A 21,035-nucleotide genomic window follows, 5' to 3' on the forward strand; every position below is an offset into this window, starting at 1 on the left:
CACAGTACCCTGGGCCTGGAGGTCAGCATCACCACCACACTCCCGCCTGTTTCTGGGGCATTAAAGTGACTTGAGGCTGGAACTGGCCTGGAGCCATGAGACCCCACCCTTGCACGGAGGCAGCACAGGGACTGCCGTCCTGGAGGGGAAGGGGGGCACACACTGGGCAGAGTGGTGCAGCTTGGTCGTGCTGCCCTGTACCCCAGGACCAAAGGCCCTGAGGATGTTGGGGGGCTGCCCAAGTGTTTCCTACAGGGTTGCCTGGCCACCAGAGGCCCAGCTGAAACCTGGACACAACCCAGGAGGACCAGGAGCCAGGGACAGCAAAGAGACATTTAATAAGGACATGGAGGGGCAGGAAGGTGCACTCCAGGTAGGCGGGTGGGGCAGGGCATGTGGCCTCCTGTGGTCTCCAGAGACGCCCAGGAGAGCCAGCACTGGCCACAGCCAAGGTTGCAGCAACAGGCAGAAGCTCAGCAGAACTGCAAGGAAGAAGGAGCCCCTCAGTGGTGTCAGCCCAGGGGAGACCCTGGGGGGGGGGGGGGCAGGACAGGCTGGGCCAGGGCTGACACGGGGAGGGGGGCTGGACAGGCTGGCCCAGGGCTGACTCGAGACCCTGGGGGGGGGGGGGGGCAGGACAGGCTGGGCCAGGGCTGACACGGGGAGGGGGGCTGGACAGGCTGGCCCAGGGCTGGGCCCCACCCACCTACCTTCCAGCGGTTCCCACACTCGTTGCAGACGACGAAGGTGGTCATTGGCTCGTCAGAGCTGCGGGTCTGCACCTGTATGGAGGGCTGGGTGGGCCCACAGCTGGCCTGGGCCCCTGGGCCCTGGGCTGCCCAGCAACCCCAACCTTCCAAAGCTGGGCTTCTGGGGAAGCGAGGAGGTGGTCGTAGGACCCCAGCAGGAAGGGGTCCCAGTGCTCGTGGAGGCCCGGGGGTGTTACCCCAGTGAATGCCGGGCCCCAGAGCCCGTGGAGAAGCTGTGCTCACCCTCGGCCTCTGCCCGCTCTCCTCATGTCTTTGGGGGCCACACGGTCTCTGCCTCCATCAGTGGGAGGCATCCTGGACTGGGAGCGTGAGGCCGTGAAGGGGACCACCCCTCAAGGCGTCAGAGACCCAGAGGCTGGGGGGAAAGGCACCCCCAGGCCAAGGCCGGGGGGCTCACCTGCGTGTAGGTGCAGTTCTTCTTCCTGCACTTGCCACAGGTGAACAGGTCCGTCGGCGTGCCGCCCGTGCGGGCCATCTGGTGCTCCCGGATGGCCTCCTTGGTCATGGCCTTGCGGATCTCCTTCAGCTCGTCGCTGGCCATCTCCTGGGGGCAGGGGCCGAGTGCTCAGCCCTCAGTCTGGCAGGGGCGGCCCCAGCCCCCCACGGGCTCACCTCCGAGGTCATCACAGCGATTTGCTGGGGCGCGATGGCACCACACAGCACGTTGCGCCGCAGGTCGGGGTTCTTGGCATCCTTGAGGTTGGAGATGCGGCTGCGCACGCGGTTCTTGTACTTCATGTCCGTGCTGCCCACGTCCCGGAAGATGCGTGCAGGCACTTAAGGACCCTCGTGGAGGCGGTGCCCTGCCCAGCCCCACCACCTGGTCTGCTGCTGGGCCAGGCAGAGCAGGCCGCAGGGAAGGTGGGCAGGGGCACCTGCAGGCCAGTTCAGGGTGCACCTCAGCTCTGCTGAGGACCCAGGGCAGCCAGGTGGGATGGGCTGACCAGCCCTGGGCAGCCCACGGGGGCGCCCAGAATCAGACCCCTCCAGCAGGCAGGGCCCTCCGAGGGTAAGGCTACCCCACCACCCAGATAAAAGTCAGTGGCTGGTGCATAGCGGGTAAAGCTACTGCCTGCAACGCCGGCATCTCATACGGGTGCCAGTTCATGTCCCAGCTGCTCCACTTCCTATCCAGCTCCCTGCTCATGGCCCAAGTCCCTGGGTCCCTGCACCCACAGGGGAGGTCCAGGTGAAACTCCTGGCTTTGGCCTCACCCAGCCCTGGCTGTTGTAGCCATCTGGGGAGGGAACCAGCAGATGGAAGATCCACCTCTCTCTCCCCCCACCCCACCCCTTCTCTCTATAACTCTGACTTTAAAATAAATAAATCCTTAAACAACAAAAGCCAGTGACTGCCCAGAAAGGGCACTAAGCAGCTGGACAGTGGAGCCCCCATGGGGAGCCTGGCCCAGCGTCCCGCCTCTGCCAGACCCCTTGGCCCACAGCTGCACACAAAGGATATACTCCTCAATCTGGGCTGACAGACGCTCACAGTCCACACCGATGGCCACGTGGTCGCCTGCGGGAAGGACCCCACCAGCACCCCGACTGGTTCTCTGCCCGCACAGCACCCTGGCCTGGAGCCAGTACTCTGGTGACCCCCAAGACGGCCCCCCCTGCCTGATGTTGAGCGGGGGCTGGGGCAGCGGGGCTGTCTCACTGGACACGCACCGTCCGTCTGCAGGGCGGCGCTCAGCATCTCGCGGCACTTGGTGCGCACAGCATCGCAGGTGACAGGCACCGGGGGGAACGTGGTCATCCTTGGGGTGGATGGCGTCCTGGGCAGCTCCAGCCTCTTGCGGCTGCAGAGAGATGGGCTGCCCGTGACCCCACCCTGTCCACCCAGTTTGGCGTTCCTGTGGGGTCTGCCCAGCTGGCCACAGGGGGCGGGTCCTGTGGTCCCCACCAGGTCAGAGCTCATCCTCTCAGGGCACCCACCCTGCTTAGGTCTGAGGCGAGGGCAGCCTAGGCAATCAGGAGCTGCCTGAGTGGAAAACGAGGCAGGGGTCATCCAAGGCCAGCTTCCTCTGACAGAGAAAGTGGGGCCGCCCGCTGCCCAGGCTGCATCCTCCGGCCCAGCGGGCACAGCCCTGTGGAAATCAGCGGGAGCAGGGGGCTTCCGGAGGAGCACACGCCACAGACCCAGGGTTCGGCTTGTGACCCACGCCCAGCTGCCAACCACTACCGTCCACTCTGATCAAGAGCCAAGCAGCCTCTCACCAGGACACCTCTGGGCTGCCCGTGTGTGCCTGGGCCAGGCAGGACGGGGGCTGCCTCTGTCCAGGAGGAAGGGCCAGCGTCTACAGACACCAGGCAGAGCAGGCCAGTGAGCATCCAGGTCCAGGACAGGCCCCAGGGTAGGCAGGCAGGGGAAGACCCAGAGCAGCTCACTGACCGCAAGGCACACCCAGCCAGGTGGGACTGGGCTGACCAACGCTTCCCCTGACCACCGCCCAGGGTCACAGCGGCACCTGCTCCCCAGGTGCTCTACCTGGGATCCGTGGCCTCGGAGGCGGCCTTGGAGGACGAGGCAGGCAGAGGCGCACCCCTCCCCCGGTCCCTGGCTCTGGCATCTGAAGCGTCTGCAGTTTCCGGAGAAGAGGCAGTGAGTGAAGGGGACAGAGGACTCCAGCAAAGCAGAGCCCTGGCCACCGCCTTCGGCCACGGTCCCGGTCCCTGCCCCAGCCAGGAGGCCACCACCCCAATACCCTTTCTTGCCTAGGGGGGGTCTCTTTGGGTCCACCCTCCAGCACAGAGCAGGCTCCTCCTGAACCCCACGCCTTGGGAGGCCTGCACTGGGGACAGCCCACATGTGTGTCGCATGTGTCCATTGGCCACACAGGTCACGTGGCTGCCTCACAGAGGTAAGTGCCCAGGACAGCCTAGGAAGGCTCCCCCTCCCAGGGCCCAGAGGCATGGCTGCTTTCCTGTCCCAGTGGCACAGCCCACTCGTACCAGTGCCCCCACCCTGGGCCACCTCCTGCCCCCCTGGCCCTGGGCACCTCAGCTTTGCCCGGCCCAGCAGGTTCTGGGGGCCCCAGCCTCCTGCAGCACCTCCAAGGCAGGCCCCGGTCCAGTTCCAGCTCCAGGCAGCACTGTGCCTGACAAGCAGGAGGCCAGCACCCCCTGGGCACCCCTCCTCCAAGCACAGAGCCCTCACTGCCCGACCCACACCCAGCAGCTTCTTCCACGACTTGATGAGAGACTTGGCCAGCGCGATGACCTCTTCGTCTGAGCTCTGCTTTCTCAGGGCGTTGACCGACATCCCCACACGAGTGGCCTGTGAACAAGCCGCCTGGGTCGGGGGGTGGTGGGGAGCCCCCAGGGGGACTCTGACATCTCCCAGTAGAACCCACGAGGACAGGGTGGGATATCGAAACGTCTCATTGAGAGCCAGAGCCAGGAACAGGCCTGTGCCCATCAGTGTGCCCTTGGACACTGCTCTCCCAGGAGCTGCCCCAGGCCGGGGGCAGGCAAGGACCTACCTGGAGCAGGTGCAGTGTGACGGGCATGGCCTTGAGTTCCCTCAGCAGGTCTATGGCACCCTCCTGGAAGGAGAAAGGGGGGCTTCCTAGAGCTCAGTGGACAATCCCACCTCTTCCTGCCCATAGGCCATGCCTCAGTGCCTCCACCTGGAGACACCAGGGCTCCGCCCACCAGCCGGTGCACCCAGGATAAGGAGCCAAGTGGCTCTGCAGGCTCTGTCCCTATGGTCCCGTGACCTTCCGTCCAGCATCCACGCAACAACCTCACCGTAGCCATGTGGGGTCACTGAACAAACCACAGGAGCACAGACGCCAAGGGCCATGGCCAGGTAGGGGAGGGCTCAGGCTGTCACACACAGGGGCATCTCCCCTCGGGCACCGCTCCTCCAGGCTCCCCAGGTCCAGGACCCTGATGGGTGTGGGCCCCACCTCCCTGCAATGCCTTGTGCCCAGCCAAGCCTCTGTTCCTTAAAGGTGGGACTCGGGGGGGCCAGCTCCCCCGCCCCCACTGCTCCCTGCGGGCGCCATCCCTTCAGTGCGGTGTGTGTCTCTCCGACCAGAAGGGCGGGGGTGACCACGCAGATCCCTCTCCCAGGCAGGCCCCGCTCCTGCGCTGTGCCGAGTTCGGATCTCCCAGGGCCGCGTTCCCACCGGCACTGCACACGGGGAAGCTGGCTCTCCCAGGTCTCCGGACCCCAAAAGGGGCTCTCAGCTCTCAGGTGCTGGCCTCCCTCCCTGTCCTCCCAGGGAGCGAGTCCTGCCCAGCCGCTCCCCTCCCTGTTAGTCTCCCCCAGCCAGTCTAGCGCCCCTACTTTGCTGCAGGCCTGGGGGGGTGAGAAAACAATGGGGTGGGGGTGCTGCTTCCAGGATGACTGACAGTCGGGCCCGTTCCTGGAGAACCCCATCCACAAGAACCCGCCCCACCCCCACGCGGTCCCGGAGCCCATGACTCAGCCGTCTGGGGCCGCCCCGGGAGCTCGCAGCCCCGGGGACAGCACAGGTCCCGTGCACGGAGCCGGTCCGCGGGATGCTCGCCCCCTCCCCACCGCGGCGGTGCTGGGCGGTCGCCAGGGGTGCTGCGGGGAGTGAGGCCGTTCCAGGACCGGCCCGGCCGTGGGGTCCGGTCGAGGCGGCGGCATTTGCCGCAGGCGCCGGGCCCCTAGGGGCGAGGACTCGGCCCCGCAGCCCGTGAGTGGGGGCGAGGGCCGGGGGCGGGCCCAGCGTGCGGCGGGGGCTCCTGGGCCGGGGGTCGGGCCGGGCCTCGGGTCTGCGGGGCGCAGGGGGAGGGCGGGGCGGCCCGGGCGGGGGTCCCTGCCCCGGGCACGGGGGTCTCCCGGCGTCCCAGGGGTCTCTGCCGGGGCTCTCGTCCTTCCCCGTGGGGGCTCCCGGGCCTGACGCGGGGCGGCGGCCTCGGCGGGGTCTCGACGGGGCGGGGGTACCAGCGGCCCGCGCCCCTCACCGCGCTCTTCTTGGTCACCATCTTGTCCAGCCTGCGGGCGATCCGCGCGATCTCCTCCTCCTTGCCCGTCATCGCCTCGGGGCAGCGCCCCCGCGCCCGCCTCAGACCGACCCCGGCCGCCGCCTCCGCCGCCGCCGCCGCCGCGGGCCGACCCTCGGCTCAAACCCCCGGCCCCGCGGCCGCGCGCTGCACCCTGGGACGCGTAGTTCGCGCGCGCCCGCCCGGCCCCGCCCCCGCCGGCCCCGCCCCGCGCCCGAGTGTGCCGACCTCGCCCCCGCCGCAGGCCCCGTGGAGACCCCGACCCCGGCCCCGCCCCCGCACTCACGGCCCCGCCTGCTGGGAAGGGTCCTCTGGGAGCGGCGACCTCCTGCGGAGAATTCGGGCCCCGCAAACCGCCCTGAGCGAGGGCCGCGGGGCGGGGCGGGCTGGACGCGCCCCCTGGAGCCCCGCCCCCAGGAGCCCCGCCCCCCGAACGGCCCGGGCCCGTTAGGCCGCTCCGGGTCCCTTCACGGCCGGCTCCCCCTCCTCTGTCCTCGAGCATCCCCGACCCCGCCAACCCTGCCCCTCGGTCCGTGCGACCACGGCGCCGTCCCAGAACCCAGCCTGGGTCGTTAGGGCCTCTGCCCGGGGTTGGCTCCCGGAGCTGCCCGCCCACACTGGGGAGCCCCACAGCCGGCAGGAGGGTGGGTTCCTCTGGTCAGGCTGATGGGGAAGGGGTGCCAGAAGCTGACCCCTGTCCCTGTACCTGGCGGCTCCACGCCCCGACCCCTGACCTGTGCCTGGCAGGGCTGCTGTTGGGGTGAGGCAAGCTGACTCACTGACCCGGATAAGCGAGAGACTGGCTTTTGCCACAGCTGAAGTCCCCAGGAGGGGCCAGACCACACAACACAGAGGGTGGCCCAGGCCCAGGAGAGTTGAGGAGTGCCAAGGTGCGGGGCCAGGACCGGTGCCTGCCTGCCTCCTAGTGATGGGGTGCTGGCGGCTGCAGAGAGCGGGCCAGGGACTGCTGGGGGCAGCTGGGCACACCAGGCCTTAGGCGCTCAGCGGCACTGAAGGTGGCAGGTGCGGGACTCACCTTAACCACGAGGAAAAGCATGAATTCCTTGTGGCTGTTCCCAGGTTGTATGGTGGGCGGACACCACACCCCAGTCTCCCAGGCCAGCAGAAGCTGCCCTGCCCGTAGTCAGGGCGGGGGTGGGCGTCCAGCCACGTCAGGGCAGCAGGGAGGATGGAGCCACACATCCTTCAGCCACCCTGGACGGCTGATGAGTGACCACACCCAGGAGCTGGCTGGGTCTTGTGGGCCAGTACTGGGGCCGCCTCGGGACCCAGAAATCATGGCTTCAGAAATCGTCCAAGCCAGACCCTTGTCATCCAGGTGGTGCCAACCACGCAGGCTGCCCGGAGAGGCAGGCCTCAGGGAGAGGGGTGGGTTCCAGCTGACTCGAGGGCCCCTAGATGCCCCAGCCCTGCATCTGGCGCAGCTGCTGCTGACACACCCCGGGAATTCCTGGCTTCTGGCGTCAGCCTCTTCCAAACCTGGTGTTTGCAGGCACTTGGGGCGTGAACCAGCAGATGGAAGATCTCTGTCACTCTGTCTTTCAAATAAGTCAGAGGGAGGGAGGGAGGGAGATGACGAGGACAGGCCTCCCAGGAGCACCACTGGGCTGTCAGAGGGGCCTGTGCAGAGACTGTGGCCTGGCTGAGGTGTGGGGAGGTGTGTGGCCTCAGGCAGCCCTGGGGCAGGTGCCACCTGGGGCCGGAGGTCAGGCCGCCCTCTCCAACTCTGCGGCTGGCTTAGCAGGGGTGGAGCAGGCAGAATCCCTGGGAAACCAGTCTGAGGTTCTTCGATCCTGCTTGTAATGTTTTAAAAGATTCCTTTGCACATTTATTTGAAAGGAAGAGTAACAGAAGGGAAGACAGAAAGAGCAAGAGGGAGAGATTTTCCATCAACTAGTTCACTCCACAGACGCCTGCAACAGCCAGCGCAGAGCAAGGCCAAAGCCAGGATCCAAGGACCCCACCCGGGTCTCCCTCGTGGGTGGCAAAGACTTGAGTCCTTGGGCCGTCATCTACTGCCTCTGTGGTTGCATCCAGAGCTGGGGCAGAAGCAGGGGCAGTGAACCATGGATGGAAAACTCCCTCTCCCTCTTTCTCTCCCAAATTCCAAATTCTGCATTTCAAATCTTAAAAAAAAAAAAAAAAAAAAAAAAAAAACGGACCACGACCACCATCAGCGCCACAGGTGTGACCCTGGGACCCTTGTCATCGGCAGTCAGAAGGACAGGCCTCAGGCCAGCCAGGATGGGTGAACACTGGTGCCCAGAAGAGAGGCCAGGAGGCTGGGATCCTATTTAGGGGTGCAGAGGGTGCCAGGACAGATGGGGGTGGCCTGCAGTTCACATCCAGCCCCCACTTTCTCCATGCTGTGGGGGAGGTCTGGGAGCTGTGGGGGGAGTGGGGGTCCAGAGTGCCTGGGTCTAGAGGACAGGGACCAGCCCCCAATGGGAAAGAAACATAGCATTCCTTCACTTCTGACAGAGCCGTGAACCGCTCCTGGTCAGCAGGCCGACCTCCTGGAGCACACAGACGGAAGCCACTTTGCACCCGCGGCCCCACCTGACGCCACACCTCGCCGAGTTAGTGAAGATACACTCAGAACTTGCAAATCTTAGGAACTATTTTCAGAAATGTGTTAGTGTGGGGCCGGCGCTGTGGTGTAGCGGGTTAAGCCGCCGTATGGCCGCAGGTTCGAGTCCCGGCTGCTCCACTTCCGACCCAGCTCCCTGCTGATGTGCCTGGGAAAGCAATGGAGGTGTAAGTGCAAACTCTGCTCTGTCACTCCCACAGGGGAACGTGGAGTCCATGGGGGCTCTCCCCTGGCCCTGCTGGCGTGGAAGTCCTTGTCCCGTCTCCTCCATGAGACCCCAGGTGCACCTGCTCCCTGCGTCGCCACAGGAGGCCCAAGAGGCTGAGCCCCGGAGGGTCCTGCCACGTCTCAGTGGGACCCCTGGAGCCTCAGAGGCTGCAGACAGGGAGACAAGATGTGACTCTGGCTTCATGGCCGGTCAGACGGGTACGGGCCGGTCAGTGGTGGCCTGGCCTGTGGCAGAGGCTGCTGATGGGAGGGAAGGAGTGGAATGACAAGAGGAGAGTGCTCCAGACCCGGGAACCTGGAGGCCACAGCCCCTTCCCCGGGGCCCAGACGGGCACAGCAACACGTTTAGTTGTGCATGTGCTGCACTTTCTAATGGCAGGAGCCCAGTGCTGAGTGGAAGCAGCCACGTGAGGGGAGGGTGAGGATCTACAGGGGAGCCTGAGGGTGGACGCTGCCCAGTGGTCTGAGGCAGGTGACTGGACCCAGGGGCTTAGGCGCTAGTGGCCTCTAGGTGGCAGGAGTGAGCCACAGACCTGCCTTGGGCACTGGCCGCTGGCTAGACAGGACCATAAAGCAGCCAGGTTGAGAAGGTTGTGGGTCCTGGGGGGAGGCCATACAATGACCGATCCTGAGACTTCCCAGTCCTCGCCTTGGAGATCCTGGCCCAGGACCCTCATGAGTTCCCAACCTCTGCATCCTTGCTCAGACCCCCTGGGCCCCTCCTGGTCCCTTCCTGGACCTTGCGGACCTTGCCCCGCCAAGGAGCTCCCACAGTAAACTGCCTGGGACCCGGACACTGCGTGCCCTCCGGAAGCTGCACCAGGCACCAGAGGGCGACAGCATCAGGACCCCGGGATCCTCCTGCCCGCAACCCCCCACCCCCACTCCCTTCCCCTCCTGGGGCTGAGCCCCCTGCCCCTTAGGATTCAGCCCCTCCTCCAGGGGCTCTCTGTGGGCCACACAGCCCTGTCGTGGGGGCTTTGAGGGGGAGATGCACCCCAGTATGGAGGTCTGAAGTGGGTCTGCAGGAGGACCTCAGGACCCCCGCCTCCCGCCCCTCCCCGGCCCAGGCCAGCCCTGCCTTTGGCCCAAAGGCTGCCCCTCCCCCACGCGCCGTCCGGGAAGCATCGGAAACTCAGGCCATTTGCTTTTCTATTTGTGTCCCCCTACCCCCGCCCGCCTGTGCCGGCCGTGACCCCAGTGGCCGGCGTCCGTGCTTCCCCTCGGTTGAGGCAGGGCCGCGGTGGGAAGGCCAGTGCTGCCAGACTCGCACGGAGCCCCTCTTGCATCCCACGACCGGGGGGGGCAGGGACCCTGCAGCCCCTGCAGCCCCGCCCCTCCCCCCAGGAGCAGCTCTCTGCCCCCCAGGCCGTCAGCCTCTCCAGCCGCGCAGCTGCAGCCTCAGCCGGCCCCACCTGCTTCCCCTGGCTTCTTGCAGCCAGACAGGGACGGCCAGGGACTCCCATCCAGCGAGGGCGGTCATCACCCCTCCCCCACCCACCGTCCTGAGTGCCCACAAGTGAGGGCAGGGCCCCTACGGCCTCTGGCTCTCTGGGTCTCAGTCTCCCTGTCCGAAGAATGGGGAGAGCCACCTGCTCAGGGCAGTGTCTCTTGGAAAGTCCCCAGCCCAGCCCACAGCCTTGGATTGGTCCCAGCTCCCTCCTCCAGAGGCAGTGCTGGGGGGGCAGGAGGCATCCCCCAGAGGCCGGTGGCAGCCGCTCCAGGCTTACGCTAACAATGCACTTCCCCCACACAATTCCCAGAAATGCCGCCCTCCCTGCCCGACCAGCCCGCCAGCCTGGCGGCCACTCCACCCTCCCCTTCCCCAGGGACCCCAGGCAGCCGTGGGGTCAGGGGCTGTGGGTGAAGCCTGGAGGTCTGACACACAGCAAGGGGGCCCTGAGGTGCTGCCTGCCCTGCCCTCTGGAGAGAGACCAGAGATTGCTGGGGCGGCCAGAGTAGGGGACCCACAGGCCACCCCTGGCTAGGCCCCGCCTTCTCTGTGGAGGGCGAGGGCATCGTTCTGGCCCTGAACAGGCCCAGCCTCACCCAGCAGCTGTGCCTGGGCTGTGAGAAGCAGCCACCCCTACTCGGAACCCTCCCAGACCCCGCTCAGCTCCTCTCCCTTCTGACGCCGACGTATTCCTCTCCTAGTGTAAGACCCCCCAAGTATCCCCAGTACCCCCGACATGTCCCCTGGGTGTTGGCTCAAGTCACCAGATGGAAAGACAGGCAGCGAGCACCCGACTCCCTGACTTGCGCGTGGGTGTGCAGACTGTCTCCGTACCAGAGTGGCAGCTCCCCGGGGCAGGGCCTGGGTCCACTCTGTTCTCTACCAGATCCCTACCTCCTTAGAAGCAGGCTGGCTGCTTGGCAGGTGTGGGCACAGGTGCACACCCCTGGGAGCACGGGCCTGCCCCAGGGACTGTCTCCAGAGCCAGCCCGGGGCAGCAGAGAGGCACCCAGCTTCTGGCCTCGCCCTGCAGCGCCCGGCTGAGGCGGGGTGGCGGGGTGGCGGCGCAGTGGCCACCTGAAGCTATGCTCCCTTCCCTGGCCTGGCCTCCCTCTCTCCTCATTTTCTGGCCTGCCAGGGAGGGAGGGACTGGGCCAGCCCTGAGCGTGAGATGCATGGCCCACTGTTCAGGGCACACGGAGAGCCACCAAGGGGACCAGGGACACCCACAGGACAGGCCCAGGATCCTCAGAGCTGCACAAAAGCACCCAGACAAGCAGCGGCCCAGGGGCAGGGCTGGAGTGGGACCCACTGAAGTTGGGCGGGCGTACGGCCAGCGGGGCCGGGGCTGCTGGACAGAATGCCTGGCGCCCTCCGCGGGGCAGTGCAGCAGGCCAGCCTTCCTTCCTGAGCTGCTGTTTCCTGGCCCTCCCGGCTGTTGCCATGGAGACCCAGGCAGCCCAGCCCCCGCAGCCCGGTTCCCATGGAGCCCCCGCCTGCAGCCTTTCTGGGGAGGCCCACACAGCTTGCCGCACCCCCCACCACGACACACGCCGCCAGGCAGACACCCCCCAGGGTGCACACACAACCTGGCATCCCAGCTTCCAGCCAGCACCCCTAAAAGTGAGTGCTCCTGGGACAAAGCACAGCACCCCAGAACTCGGGAACACCTAGGAGCACCTGCGAAAGTCACTCCCACGCAGGTCCCCTGACTCCTAGGCTGCAGTCCACCCGCCTCACCCACACTCCGCTCTCCCATAGTCTAACCCCCTGTCCGGCTCAGCCCCGCTGGCCCTGAAGTGCCCAGGGAGATGAGCGCTGGCCCCACTGGATGCCCTGGGCAGCAGCCTCAGCCCTGCGATCAGCAACGCCCACTTGAGCTGCACCCGGGGGGCTCACACCTCTGCACGGGACGTGGGCCCCCACGACCCTAGCCAACTGCGCCTATGGCCGTCACCCCAGACCCAAGGCTTGAGAGCTGCCGCCCAGTCCCCTGCCAGCCTGTTCATGCCTGAGGGGCAATGGGCACCCCACCCCTGCACGCTCTCTTCTCCAGAAATGGCTCCTACTGTCCCTGGCCAGGGGCCCCAGTGTCCACATGAACCACGCCTGTCACTCCCGTGTGCCTACCTAGTCCTGAGGCATCCCCAGAGACCCTGACCCCAGCACAGAGGTCCAGGGGTCCCTGCCTCAGCCACATCAACCACTCACCACAGAGGCAGGAGCTGGGATCTGCTGGGCGGCCACCAGCTCCAGGGCCAAGGTCTCAGGACACGGAGCGTCCCCCTCCACCTGGGGCTCCACCAGCAGGGAGCTCCACCCAGCCTTTGGGAGTGGGAGCGGGAGCGGGAGGGCCCCAGCCCTGCAGGACGCGGTAATTGGTCCCAGCCTCGCTGCTCGGGGCTGCAGGGAGCCTGGGAGGTCTGTGCCCAGGCAGCGCCTGGGAGGTCCACCGCCCCCCGCCCGGAGCCCAGCCAAGCCAAGCCCCCACCCAGAGCCACCGAGGGGGACTACCCAGCATGCTTTGCAGGCCTTCCCCGGAGGCTGGGGGTCCCGTCCAGGCTGAGGGAGGGGAGTGAGCGGAGGGCACGGGAGATGATGCCCACACCACTCCACTCCCTCTTTCTGTCTGGGAGCTGGGGCTGCCAACGGGGTCCCTCCAAGGCCGTGTGGCAGCCGACCTGGGCCAGGCCAGCCCGAAGTGGTGTGCAGAAGCACAGAAATGCCCGCCCTGTGGACTGAGTGGGGGCCGGAGCTCAGCCGTCAGAGGAGCCGCGAGGACCCAGCCCTTGCTGGGTGCTGTGGCCCGGACTCGGGTCCTCGACCCATGAGGTCCCAGCTCCTCCTGGGAGAGTTGGGTTCGCAAGCCTCCAGCAACAGGTCCCACCGCACCCTACACCCAGACAGAGGGACCACACACAGACACACATAGGACGCCCTGCCCCAGCACAGCCGGCCACACCCATGCCAGCCCTGGGGAGTCCCTCCAGCCCTGGGGCTCCAGGTCAGGGCCACCCCGACTGTCTGCTGTCCCCACCACCGCTGTTGTCCCATCTGGACAGTGGGAGGAGCTGCCCCCTCACCCCTGCACAGGCAGGGTGCAGGGGGAGCACTCCCACTGGCAGGACCGGACAGCCGGACACCTGAGTCCCACACTGGGCCAAGAGGGAGGGCCATTGGCTGGCGCCAGGGGGCTGACTGCTGCAAGGTCAGGGAGGCGATGAGGTAATGCCGGATACTGCCGGCCGTGCTGTTCGGAGAAGCAATGACTGGGCTCTCAGGGGCGGCAGAGGCCAAGGCAGGGCCTTTGGGGAGCTCCAGATCCACCCCAAGGTGGGGGGTCCTGCCAGGTGACCTCTGCCCCAGTCCAGCCACTGCCCAGGAAGACTGCACCCCGACGGCTATGGGCAGAGGTCGCCCCTTCCAACTGCTGGACCCACCCCCACCCCCACACTGAGACCTGGCACCACGGGCAGAGGCCTGTGAGCCCATGCATCCGGGAAAAGCCAGAGACCCCACCCCCTGGAGCCCCGATTCCTGGCCTAGAATCTGAGAATCCGGCACGGGGCTGCCTGGGGAGACAGAAGCCCCCTGGGATGGGAGCCCTTCCTGGCCAAGACGCTGGCGACAAAACGTGAGCTGGGCGCACTCCGGCAGCTGCACGCCTGCCAACTCTCAGTCGGGAACCATGGGGGCACCCGTGGGGGTGCTGCCTTGAACCATGAAGCTCCCAGAGCTGGGGGTGGACAGAGTGAGGGGCTGCAGAGCTTCCCGGCCACGGGGGGACAGAGGAGGGATCTGACCTGCCTGGAGGGCTGTGGAGGACACTGGACCCTCTCTCAGTGGGACCTCGCTTGGCAGGGTGGAGAACCCTGAGGCGTGCGGTGGGGGTGGTGCAAACTGAGGGGGCTGGGGGCGCTCTGGACACCCTCCCGGCCCGGCAAGGACCCAGCACTCCCCTGTCCAGCCGTTCAGGTTTTGCTGCAGCTGTGGCCTCCGTCCTCTGCTCTATTCCAGAGTTGGTTTGGGGGCTGGGGGACCCACTGCGGACGGGTCTGGAAGTCCCGCGAGTGGGCAGCTGACAAGGAGCCCTCACAGGGGTCACAGCCTCGACATACGGAGTGCCCCTCACGTTCACCCCGGCAGCCGATTGGACATCGTCGCCCCCTTTCCGCCCGGCCCGGCTGGGGCTCCGCGCGGGGCGAGGACCTCCTCCGAGCCAACCCACCCCCGCCCGTCGTCCTGTCCCACTCGAGGGTCTCCTCGGAGTTGCGGGGGGGGGGGGGCGGGGGTGGTCCGCGCGGGGAGGTCTCGGCGGAATCCAGCCCAGCCGAGAAGAAAGGGAGCCCCCGGGGAGGGGGCGGCCCCGGCGCGCCCGCCCCGCCCGCGCCGCAGCCGATTGGCCCCGCGCGGCTATATCTGGGCGCCCGTCCCGCCGAGCCGCCGCCGCCCCTCGCCGCGCCCGCCGCCCGCCGCCCTAGCCGTCCGCGCCCCGCGCCGCGCTCCCGCGCTCCGTTCCGCCTAGGTCGCGCCCAGCTGGAATGCAGAGATCGCCGCCCGGCTACGGCGCACAGGACGACCCGCCCGCCCGCCGCGACTGTGCATGGGCCCCGGGCCCCGGGGCCGCCGCTGAGCCGCGCGGCCTCCCTGCCGCCACCGCCGCCCTCGCCGCGCCCGCCGCGCCCGCCGCGCCCTCCAGCCCGCCGCGCAGCCCGCAGCGCAGCCCCGAGCCGGGGCGCTATGGCCTCAGTCCCGCCGGCCGCTCGGAGCGCCAGGCAGCCGACGAGTCACGCATCCGCCGGCCCATGAACGCCTTCATGGTGTGGGCCAAGGACGAGCGCAGGCGGCTGGCGCAGCAGAACCCGGACCTGCACAACGCGGTGCTGAGCAAGATGCTGGGTGAGCGGCGGGCCGGGGCCAGGGCGGTCGCGGGCCGGGCAGCTGGGGGCGGGGCGGGTGCGGGCTGGGCAGCGGGGGGCGGGGCGGGCCCTCGCGGCGCGCCCGGGACCGGGCCGTCGGGGGTCCGCTGACTGGCGCCCGCGACCCGCAGGCAAGGCGTGGAAGGAGTTGGACGCCGCGGACAAGCGGCCCTTCGTGGAGGAGGCCGAGCGGCTGCGCGTGCAGCACCTGCGCGACCACCCCAACTACAAGTACCGGCCCCGGCGCAAGAAGCAGGCGCGCAAGGCCCGGCGGCTGGAGCCCGGCCTCCTGCTCCCGGGCCTGGCGCCCCCGCCGCCGCCGCCGCCGCCGCCCGAGCCCTTCCCCGCGGCTCCCAGCTCAGCGCGCGCCTACCGGGAGCCGCCGCCGCTGGGCGCCGAGTTCGAAGGCCTGGGGCTGCCCACGCCCGAGCGCTCGCCGCTGGACGGCTTGGAGCCGGGCGAGGCCGCCTTCTTCCCGCCGCCGCCGGCGCCCGAGGACTGCGCGCTGCGGGCCTTCCGTGCGCCCTACGCGCCCGCCGAGCTGCCCCGGGACCCCGGCGGCTGCTACGGGGCGCCCCTGGCCGAGGCGCTCAGGACCGCGCCGCCCAGCGCGTCGCTCGCCGGCCTCTACTACGGCGCCCTGGGAGCGCCAGGCCCGTTCCCTGGCCCGCTGTCGCCGCCGCCCGAGGCCCCGGCGCTGGAGGGCGCGGAGCCGCTGGGGCCCGCGGCCGACCTGTGGGCCGACGTGGACCTCACCGAGTTCGACCAGTACCTCAACTGCAGCCGGACTCGGCCCGACGCTGCCGGGCTCCCGTACCACGTGGCGCTGGCCAAGCTGGGCCCCCGCGCCATGTCCTGCCCGGAGGAGAGCGGGCTGATCGCGGCGCTGTCGGACGCCAGCAGCGCGGTCTACTACAGCGCCTGCATCTCGGGCTAGCGCGCCCGGGGCCGCGCCCAGCCCCCGCCCCTCCTGGGAGCCCAGGCCTAGCGCCCCGCCGGCCCCGCGGGTCCAGGCAGCGCCCTCCCTTCCTGCCACGCGTTTTTCCACCAGACTGTATTTTTACTTTGCCTTTTTATATGCAGAACACAATGTATTTAATTTTTAATTCAACTTTTAAACTGTTCCCTCGAAGGTGTTTCCGTGATGGGAGCATCGTCAGCAAGGGCTTCTTGTACAGCGGGGGTTGCCCTGGGCCTCCCGGCCGCAGCAGCCGAAATAAAGCACCTGGGCCTGTCCCGCACGCCTGCCTCTGTGGTTGCTGGGGGCGTGAGAGCCCTGGACACGTCTCCTGCAGGGAGCCCACTGCCTTCCAGGACCCCCAGACAGGCAGGGGGTGGGGCTCAGGTGGTGGACCCCCTTCTCGGCCTCCAGTGTCCCCAGGAGGGTAGCGTGTGCTCCCCCCGGCTCTGCTCTCCGGCTGACCAGTACAAGCTCTGACGGCATCCTGGCTGCACACCTCCGGTCCCTCAGCTCTGGAGCCCGGGCCACCAGCCTGGGGCCTCTCCATGCCACCTGCTTGGTGTCCCCTCACCGGGCATGCCCACATGTCCAGACACAGGCAGCCCTGCCCACCCTGCAGGGCCTAGGGGGTCTGAGCAAGGAGGAGGGTTTCATGTCTCAGGGGGAGGGGTTCTGTCCTACCCCCACACCCCCCAGCACACAACTCTGATGTGGAGCAGTCACCTGCACTCACCGTCCCTGGTAGACTCTGTGGCTGCCCTGTGTGTGTGCATGTCCTTGTGTGTATGTCTGTCCTCATGTGTGTGTCTCCACAGGTGTGCATCTGTCCTGTATGTGTCCCCACATGTGTATGTCTATCCCATGTGTGTCCCCTCGTGTGTGTCCCCACGTGTATGCATCTGTCCCGTGTGTGTCCCCATGTGTGTGGCCGCCCTTGTGTGTGTGTGTGTGTGTGTGTGTGTGTGTGGCAGCTGTGGCTGGGCCTGACTCTGGGTGCCTGTACCTGTGACCACATCTGTGGCTTCGACCGTCCACTGTGTGTCCACCTGAGTGCTGCCCTGGGAGGCAGGGTGATGTCACGTCTGCGCTCAGCAGCGCCACGGTGGGGTGGGGGGCACTGTCCCCAGGACCCCATTCCCACCCACCAGCAGCGAAGCAGACACAGGCAGAGGACAGATGTAGACCAGAAGCCAACAGGCCAGGAGGAGCTGCCCAGCCCCAGAGCTCTGGCCTCCCTGTCGGGTTGGGCATCTTCCCACTGCCCACAGCAATGACTGGACACGCACACACACACAGGACAGACATACACACAAGACACACACACACATGGGGACACACACATGCATACACAGGAGACACATGCACACATGTGACAGATACATACACATGGGACACATACAGGGCACACACACGGGACACACCTGGGGACACGCACACACGGGACAGATACAGGGCCTGGGGCAGGCCAGAAGCACATTCTCATTGAGGACCCGCCCCCTCTTCTGGGCCAGCAGGGGACCTGGGGTGGACCTTGGCCCGATGCCTGGGCAGGAGGTGACCCAGCAGCACACATCCCTGGGAGCCCCTCTCCCACTTACAAGGGGGAGTCCTGGGAGTGAGGGCAGCACGAGGGGCTCCCGCCAAAGGACAGGCAGCTCCCACAGCAGCCTCAGCACAGGGAGGGGGCAGCTCCTTCCAGTGCCTGCCTGGGACCCCTCCCTGGGACAGAGGCTCTGGGCCTGGGAGGCCCCACCCGGGGCCGCAGCCTCCCAGCTCCCGCCTTCCTGGCTCTGGTCTCCATCCCAAGGGTCTGAGAAAGGAAGTCCCCACCCCTCGCCCCGCTGAGTCAGGAGAGGCCCAGGCCACCTCCTCCTGTGGGAAGTTCCTGCAGCCTCACCAGCCACCTGCTCCCAGCCTGTGGGAGGGAGCTGGGAGCAACGCTGACCCCCAGCAGGCAGCCCTGAGGAGGGGTCCGGGGAACTGGGGGCCAATGCAGCACTGGAGCAGCCTCAGCAGACGTGGTCATCTCTGGGACACGCCTGGGACGCACCTGGCACCGACAAGGCCACACTGGGCCCAGCAGGGCAGGCGTGGGGGGGACCGAAGCCTCTCTCTCCCTCCACTTGTCGGAATACTCTAGAAAACTCAGCCGCTTGTCTTATATTCTCCAAAACCTACATGAGACGCGGGCGTACAATTCACAGGGTCACTGCCAGCCATCGCCACCATCATCACCCCGGAGGAAGCCCACCCTCTGCACTGGACCCCTGTCCTGCTCTCGCCTGGGCTCACGGCTTATGGCTCACGGAGGTCCCCGGTTGTCAGTTCTGCTCTGGAGCTATGGTGGTCGTGGACACGCAGGGGGAGACAGCAGGGGGGGTAGGGGAGACAGCACGGGGGGGCGGGGAGACAGCAGGGGGGGCAGGGAGAGACAATACGGGGTGGGCAGGGAGAGACAGCAGGGGGGGCAGGGAAGACAGCATGGGGAGGGAGGTGGCACAGCAGGGGGTGGGGAGACAGCATGGGGGTAGACATTGGGAGGGCAGGTGGCACGGGAGGGGGGAGACAGCACAGCGGGGGGGGACAGCATGGGCCAGGGGTCAGGGAGAGGGACAGCATGGGGGGGAGACAACACAGCAGCAGGGGACAGCACAGCAGTGGGGGGGCGGGGGGACAGCATGGGCGGCGGGGCAGCTTCATGCAACTCCTCCAAGCGGCAGTTGTACTGCACTATCCCACTACGTGTAACACACAACTCATACCTATCACCCGTGTGCGTGCACAGAACACTGGACACGTGGGGCTGGCTGCCCTGAGTCTGGTGTCCTTCAGGTGAGCCGGACCAGGGAGGCTGCACCTGGAGTCACTGGTCTCAGACCTGGTGCCCTGTTCGCAGTGCGCGCATGGCTGAGTGACATCCCAGGAGCGGGTGCCTGCTTTCCCTAAAGCTGCGTGGTTCTGCACCTGTCAGGACCAGGCCTGAGTTAGAGACCTCCCAGGGCTGAGGGTGGACCACGGCTCTGCAGGGAGAGGCTCAGCCAGGCCCCCAGTGGGGCCCAAGCTGGGCAGAGCCAAGGGTGGTCCTTCGGGGGGGGGGGGGGGGAGTCGGGCCAGGGCGTGGGGGGGTTCCGCCCCCCCCCACCTCCAGGCTCCCCCGACCCCTGCGACCTCGGCCCCGCCCCCGCCTCCCACGACACCCTCCCTCCCCCCGCCGCGAGAAAACAGGAAGCGGCGGCGCGGAGGAAACGCTGGGTGCGCTTATCTCCGCCGGCAGCGCCGACCCCTGGCCTAGCGCCGGGCAGGGGCGCTGGGGCCGCCCACGGACCGCCTCTCACCTGCTGGGCAGTCCTGGTCCTCTCTCCCAAGCCGAAACTGGCACAAGTGGGGGAGGCAGGACCCCACGGTGCTGGGCGCTGTCCCCTCGGCAGGCAGCACCTGAGGACTCCAAGGAGGCGGGAGGTGACCCCCGGGGGGCGGTGCTTAACCTCAGGAGTCTGCCCCTCCCCCTCCCCCAAACTAGAACTGGCTTCCCACAGCAGGTGCGATGTCCGTGCTGCTTTCCCGGATTTTAAGAGGGTGGGGGGGAGTGATGGTTGTTTATTTCTGTGTTTACAAAACTGGGTATTTTCCTGGGAAGGCAGCAGGACGGGGGCTGTCCCTGAGCCTCCCCCAGGGCTCCAAAGGCCACTGGCCGGGACAATGGGTCCCGCACCTGGCACCCCCTCCCCCAGTGAGTGCTTCCTGGGGTGGGGGCCTTGTTTGTTGGAGCGGCATCCCTGCACACCTGGGGCTGGAGCGTCCACACGCAAAACCCGGCTTCACTCGGGCCTGAGAGCAGGTGCTTCCTCCCGGCCTCCTTGCTGTGCAGGCAACGGAGCAGACCGCCCCTCCCAGCGTGCACGGGGCCTGAGCATGGTGGGCATTTAGGCAGGGGAGGGGAACACACAAGTGGCAAAGTCAGGATTAACTTTTGGTGTGAAACTCCGGAGCCCAGCTTGCCGGGTGCCCGAGTTCCAGATGTTCTTTCAAAGGCTCCCAGTCTGGGGAGGCCATGGGACCCAGGCTCCCTTCAAAGCCGGCCTGGCCCCTCCTGCCAGAGCTGCACATGGTGGGGGGGGGGGGAGAGGCGGGGGTTCCTGGGCTCAGGAAGTTGCACAACCCTGGCACCGCTCCCTCTTGCTGGCCACAGCGTCCACCTCCCGGGGAAGGGACAGCAGGCAGGGGTGAGGACACTGCGGGTGCAGGCCCAGCACAGTAGCAGTGCCTGGCTATGGCCCTGTGGCCTCTGCTGAATGGCCCCAGGACTGGTGGTCCCTGTGCTGCAGGCTGGGCCACGTCAGCAAACCATGGCCACTATGCAGGAGCTTTGCGGGCCCACGGCGGGGTCCCGGGCTTAGCGTGAACTGGCACCGGCTTGCCGCCATTCTCCATGTCTCTCAGCAGTCTGAGCCTTCATGGCAGGCTACCTGGTCTGTGAGATCAGAAACCCCTCCTCTCCGTGCTGGGTTGGCCGGGGGTCCCCCAGGCTGACAGTGGTGGGAGGCTCTGGGGAGGAACCTGGGCCAGGATGCAGGACCCCCAGCATCCCCGTGGCTGTGGTCCAGGACCCAGGTGTTGACCCCCAAACCCTGAGGCTTTGATGGCCCAGCCCAGACGGGAGGGCAGCAGCAGCTGTGGGACCGTGCCCAGTCCCACTGCCTCTGGGGCGGGGGCAGCCACTGTGGAGGGCCTGTCCCGGCACCCAGAGCCCTGGGCTCTCAGCTGTTGCCCCCACCACACTGGGCCTTGCCTAGCGGGGGGGAAGGGGGCTGTGTAAATTCACCCAGCCTGTGTCCTTGGCACCTCAGCACTCCTCCACTCCCCTACTAATGTGCCCCAAGCTCACAAGGAAGACTCTGGACCTGCCCTCACCCCCTCCTGCACCCGGGGAAGCCCAAGCCCCCTGCTCCCTGGAGCCCCGCGACCTGGGAGTGGTCCGCACTTGTGCGAGTGACCACGGCTCCCACATCCCCCGGATGGCTGTGTGACTGGGCATGCACAGTTCCTCATCTATGCTGTCCCCTGGCCAACAACTGCCCCACACTGAACGCCCTGTGCTCTCCTGGGCAAGG

At 67.4% G+C, this 21,035-nt stretch overlaps 2 protein-coding genes across 3 annotated transcripts; one reads left to right on the forward strand and one right to left on the reverse strand.

Annotated features, from left to right (window-relative positions):
- Positions 1–315: 315 nt before the first annotated feature.
- On the reverse strand, positions 316–5,913 carry TCEA2 (transcription elongation factor A2). 2 transcript variants are annotated; one of them, XM_051829062.2, is made up of 10 exons: positions 5,714–5,913; positions 4,255–4,317; positions 3,944–4,049; positions 3,261–3,351; positions 2,441–2,571; positions 2,232–2,288; positions 1,383–1,537; positions 1,168–1,314; positions 711–794; positions 316–482 (listed from the first exon to the last, which is right to left on the reverse strand). In XM_051829062.2, the coding sequence occupies exons 1-10, from the start codon at positions 5,783–5,785 to the stop codon at positions 474–476; spliced, it is 915 nt and encodes a 304-aa protein (XP_051685022.1). In that variant the 5' UTR covers positions 5,786–5,913; the 3' UTR covers positions 316–473. The 2 variants fall into 2 exon arrangements, with proteins under 2 accessions (XP_051685022.1, XP_051685023.1); XM_051829063.2 differs by having other exon boundaries at positions 711–782; positions 5,714–5,911.
- An 8,551-nt stretch (positions 5,914–14,464) lies between these two features.
- SOX18 (SRY-box transcription factor 18) lies at positions 14,465–16,204 on the forward strand. Its single transcript, XM_051829061.2, has 2 exons — positions 14,465–14,943; positions 15,095–16,204. Exons 1-2 carry the CDS (start codon positions 14,586–14,588, stop codon positions 15,898–15,900), a joined length of 1,164 nt encoding a protein of 387 aa, XP_051685021.2. The 5' UTR covers positions 14,465–14,585; the 3' UTR covers positions 15,901–16,204.
- Positions 16,205–21,035: the final 4,831 nt, after the last annotated feature.

This window comes from Oryctolagus cuniculus, chromosome 11, assembly GCF_964237555.1.
Source record: "Oryctolagus cuniculus chromosome 11, mOryCun1.1, whole genome shotgun sequence".
In the NCBI taxonomy this organism is placed as follows: Eukaryota; Metazoa; Chordata; class Mammalia; order Lagomorpha; family Leporidae; genus Oryctolagus; species Oryctolagus cuniculus.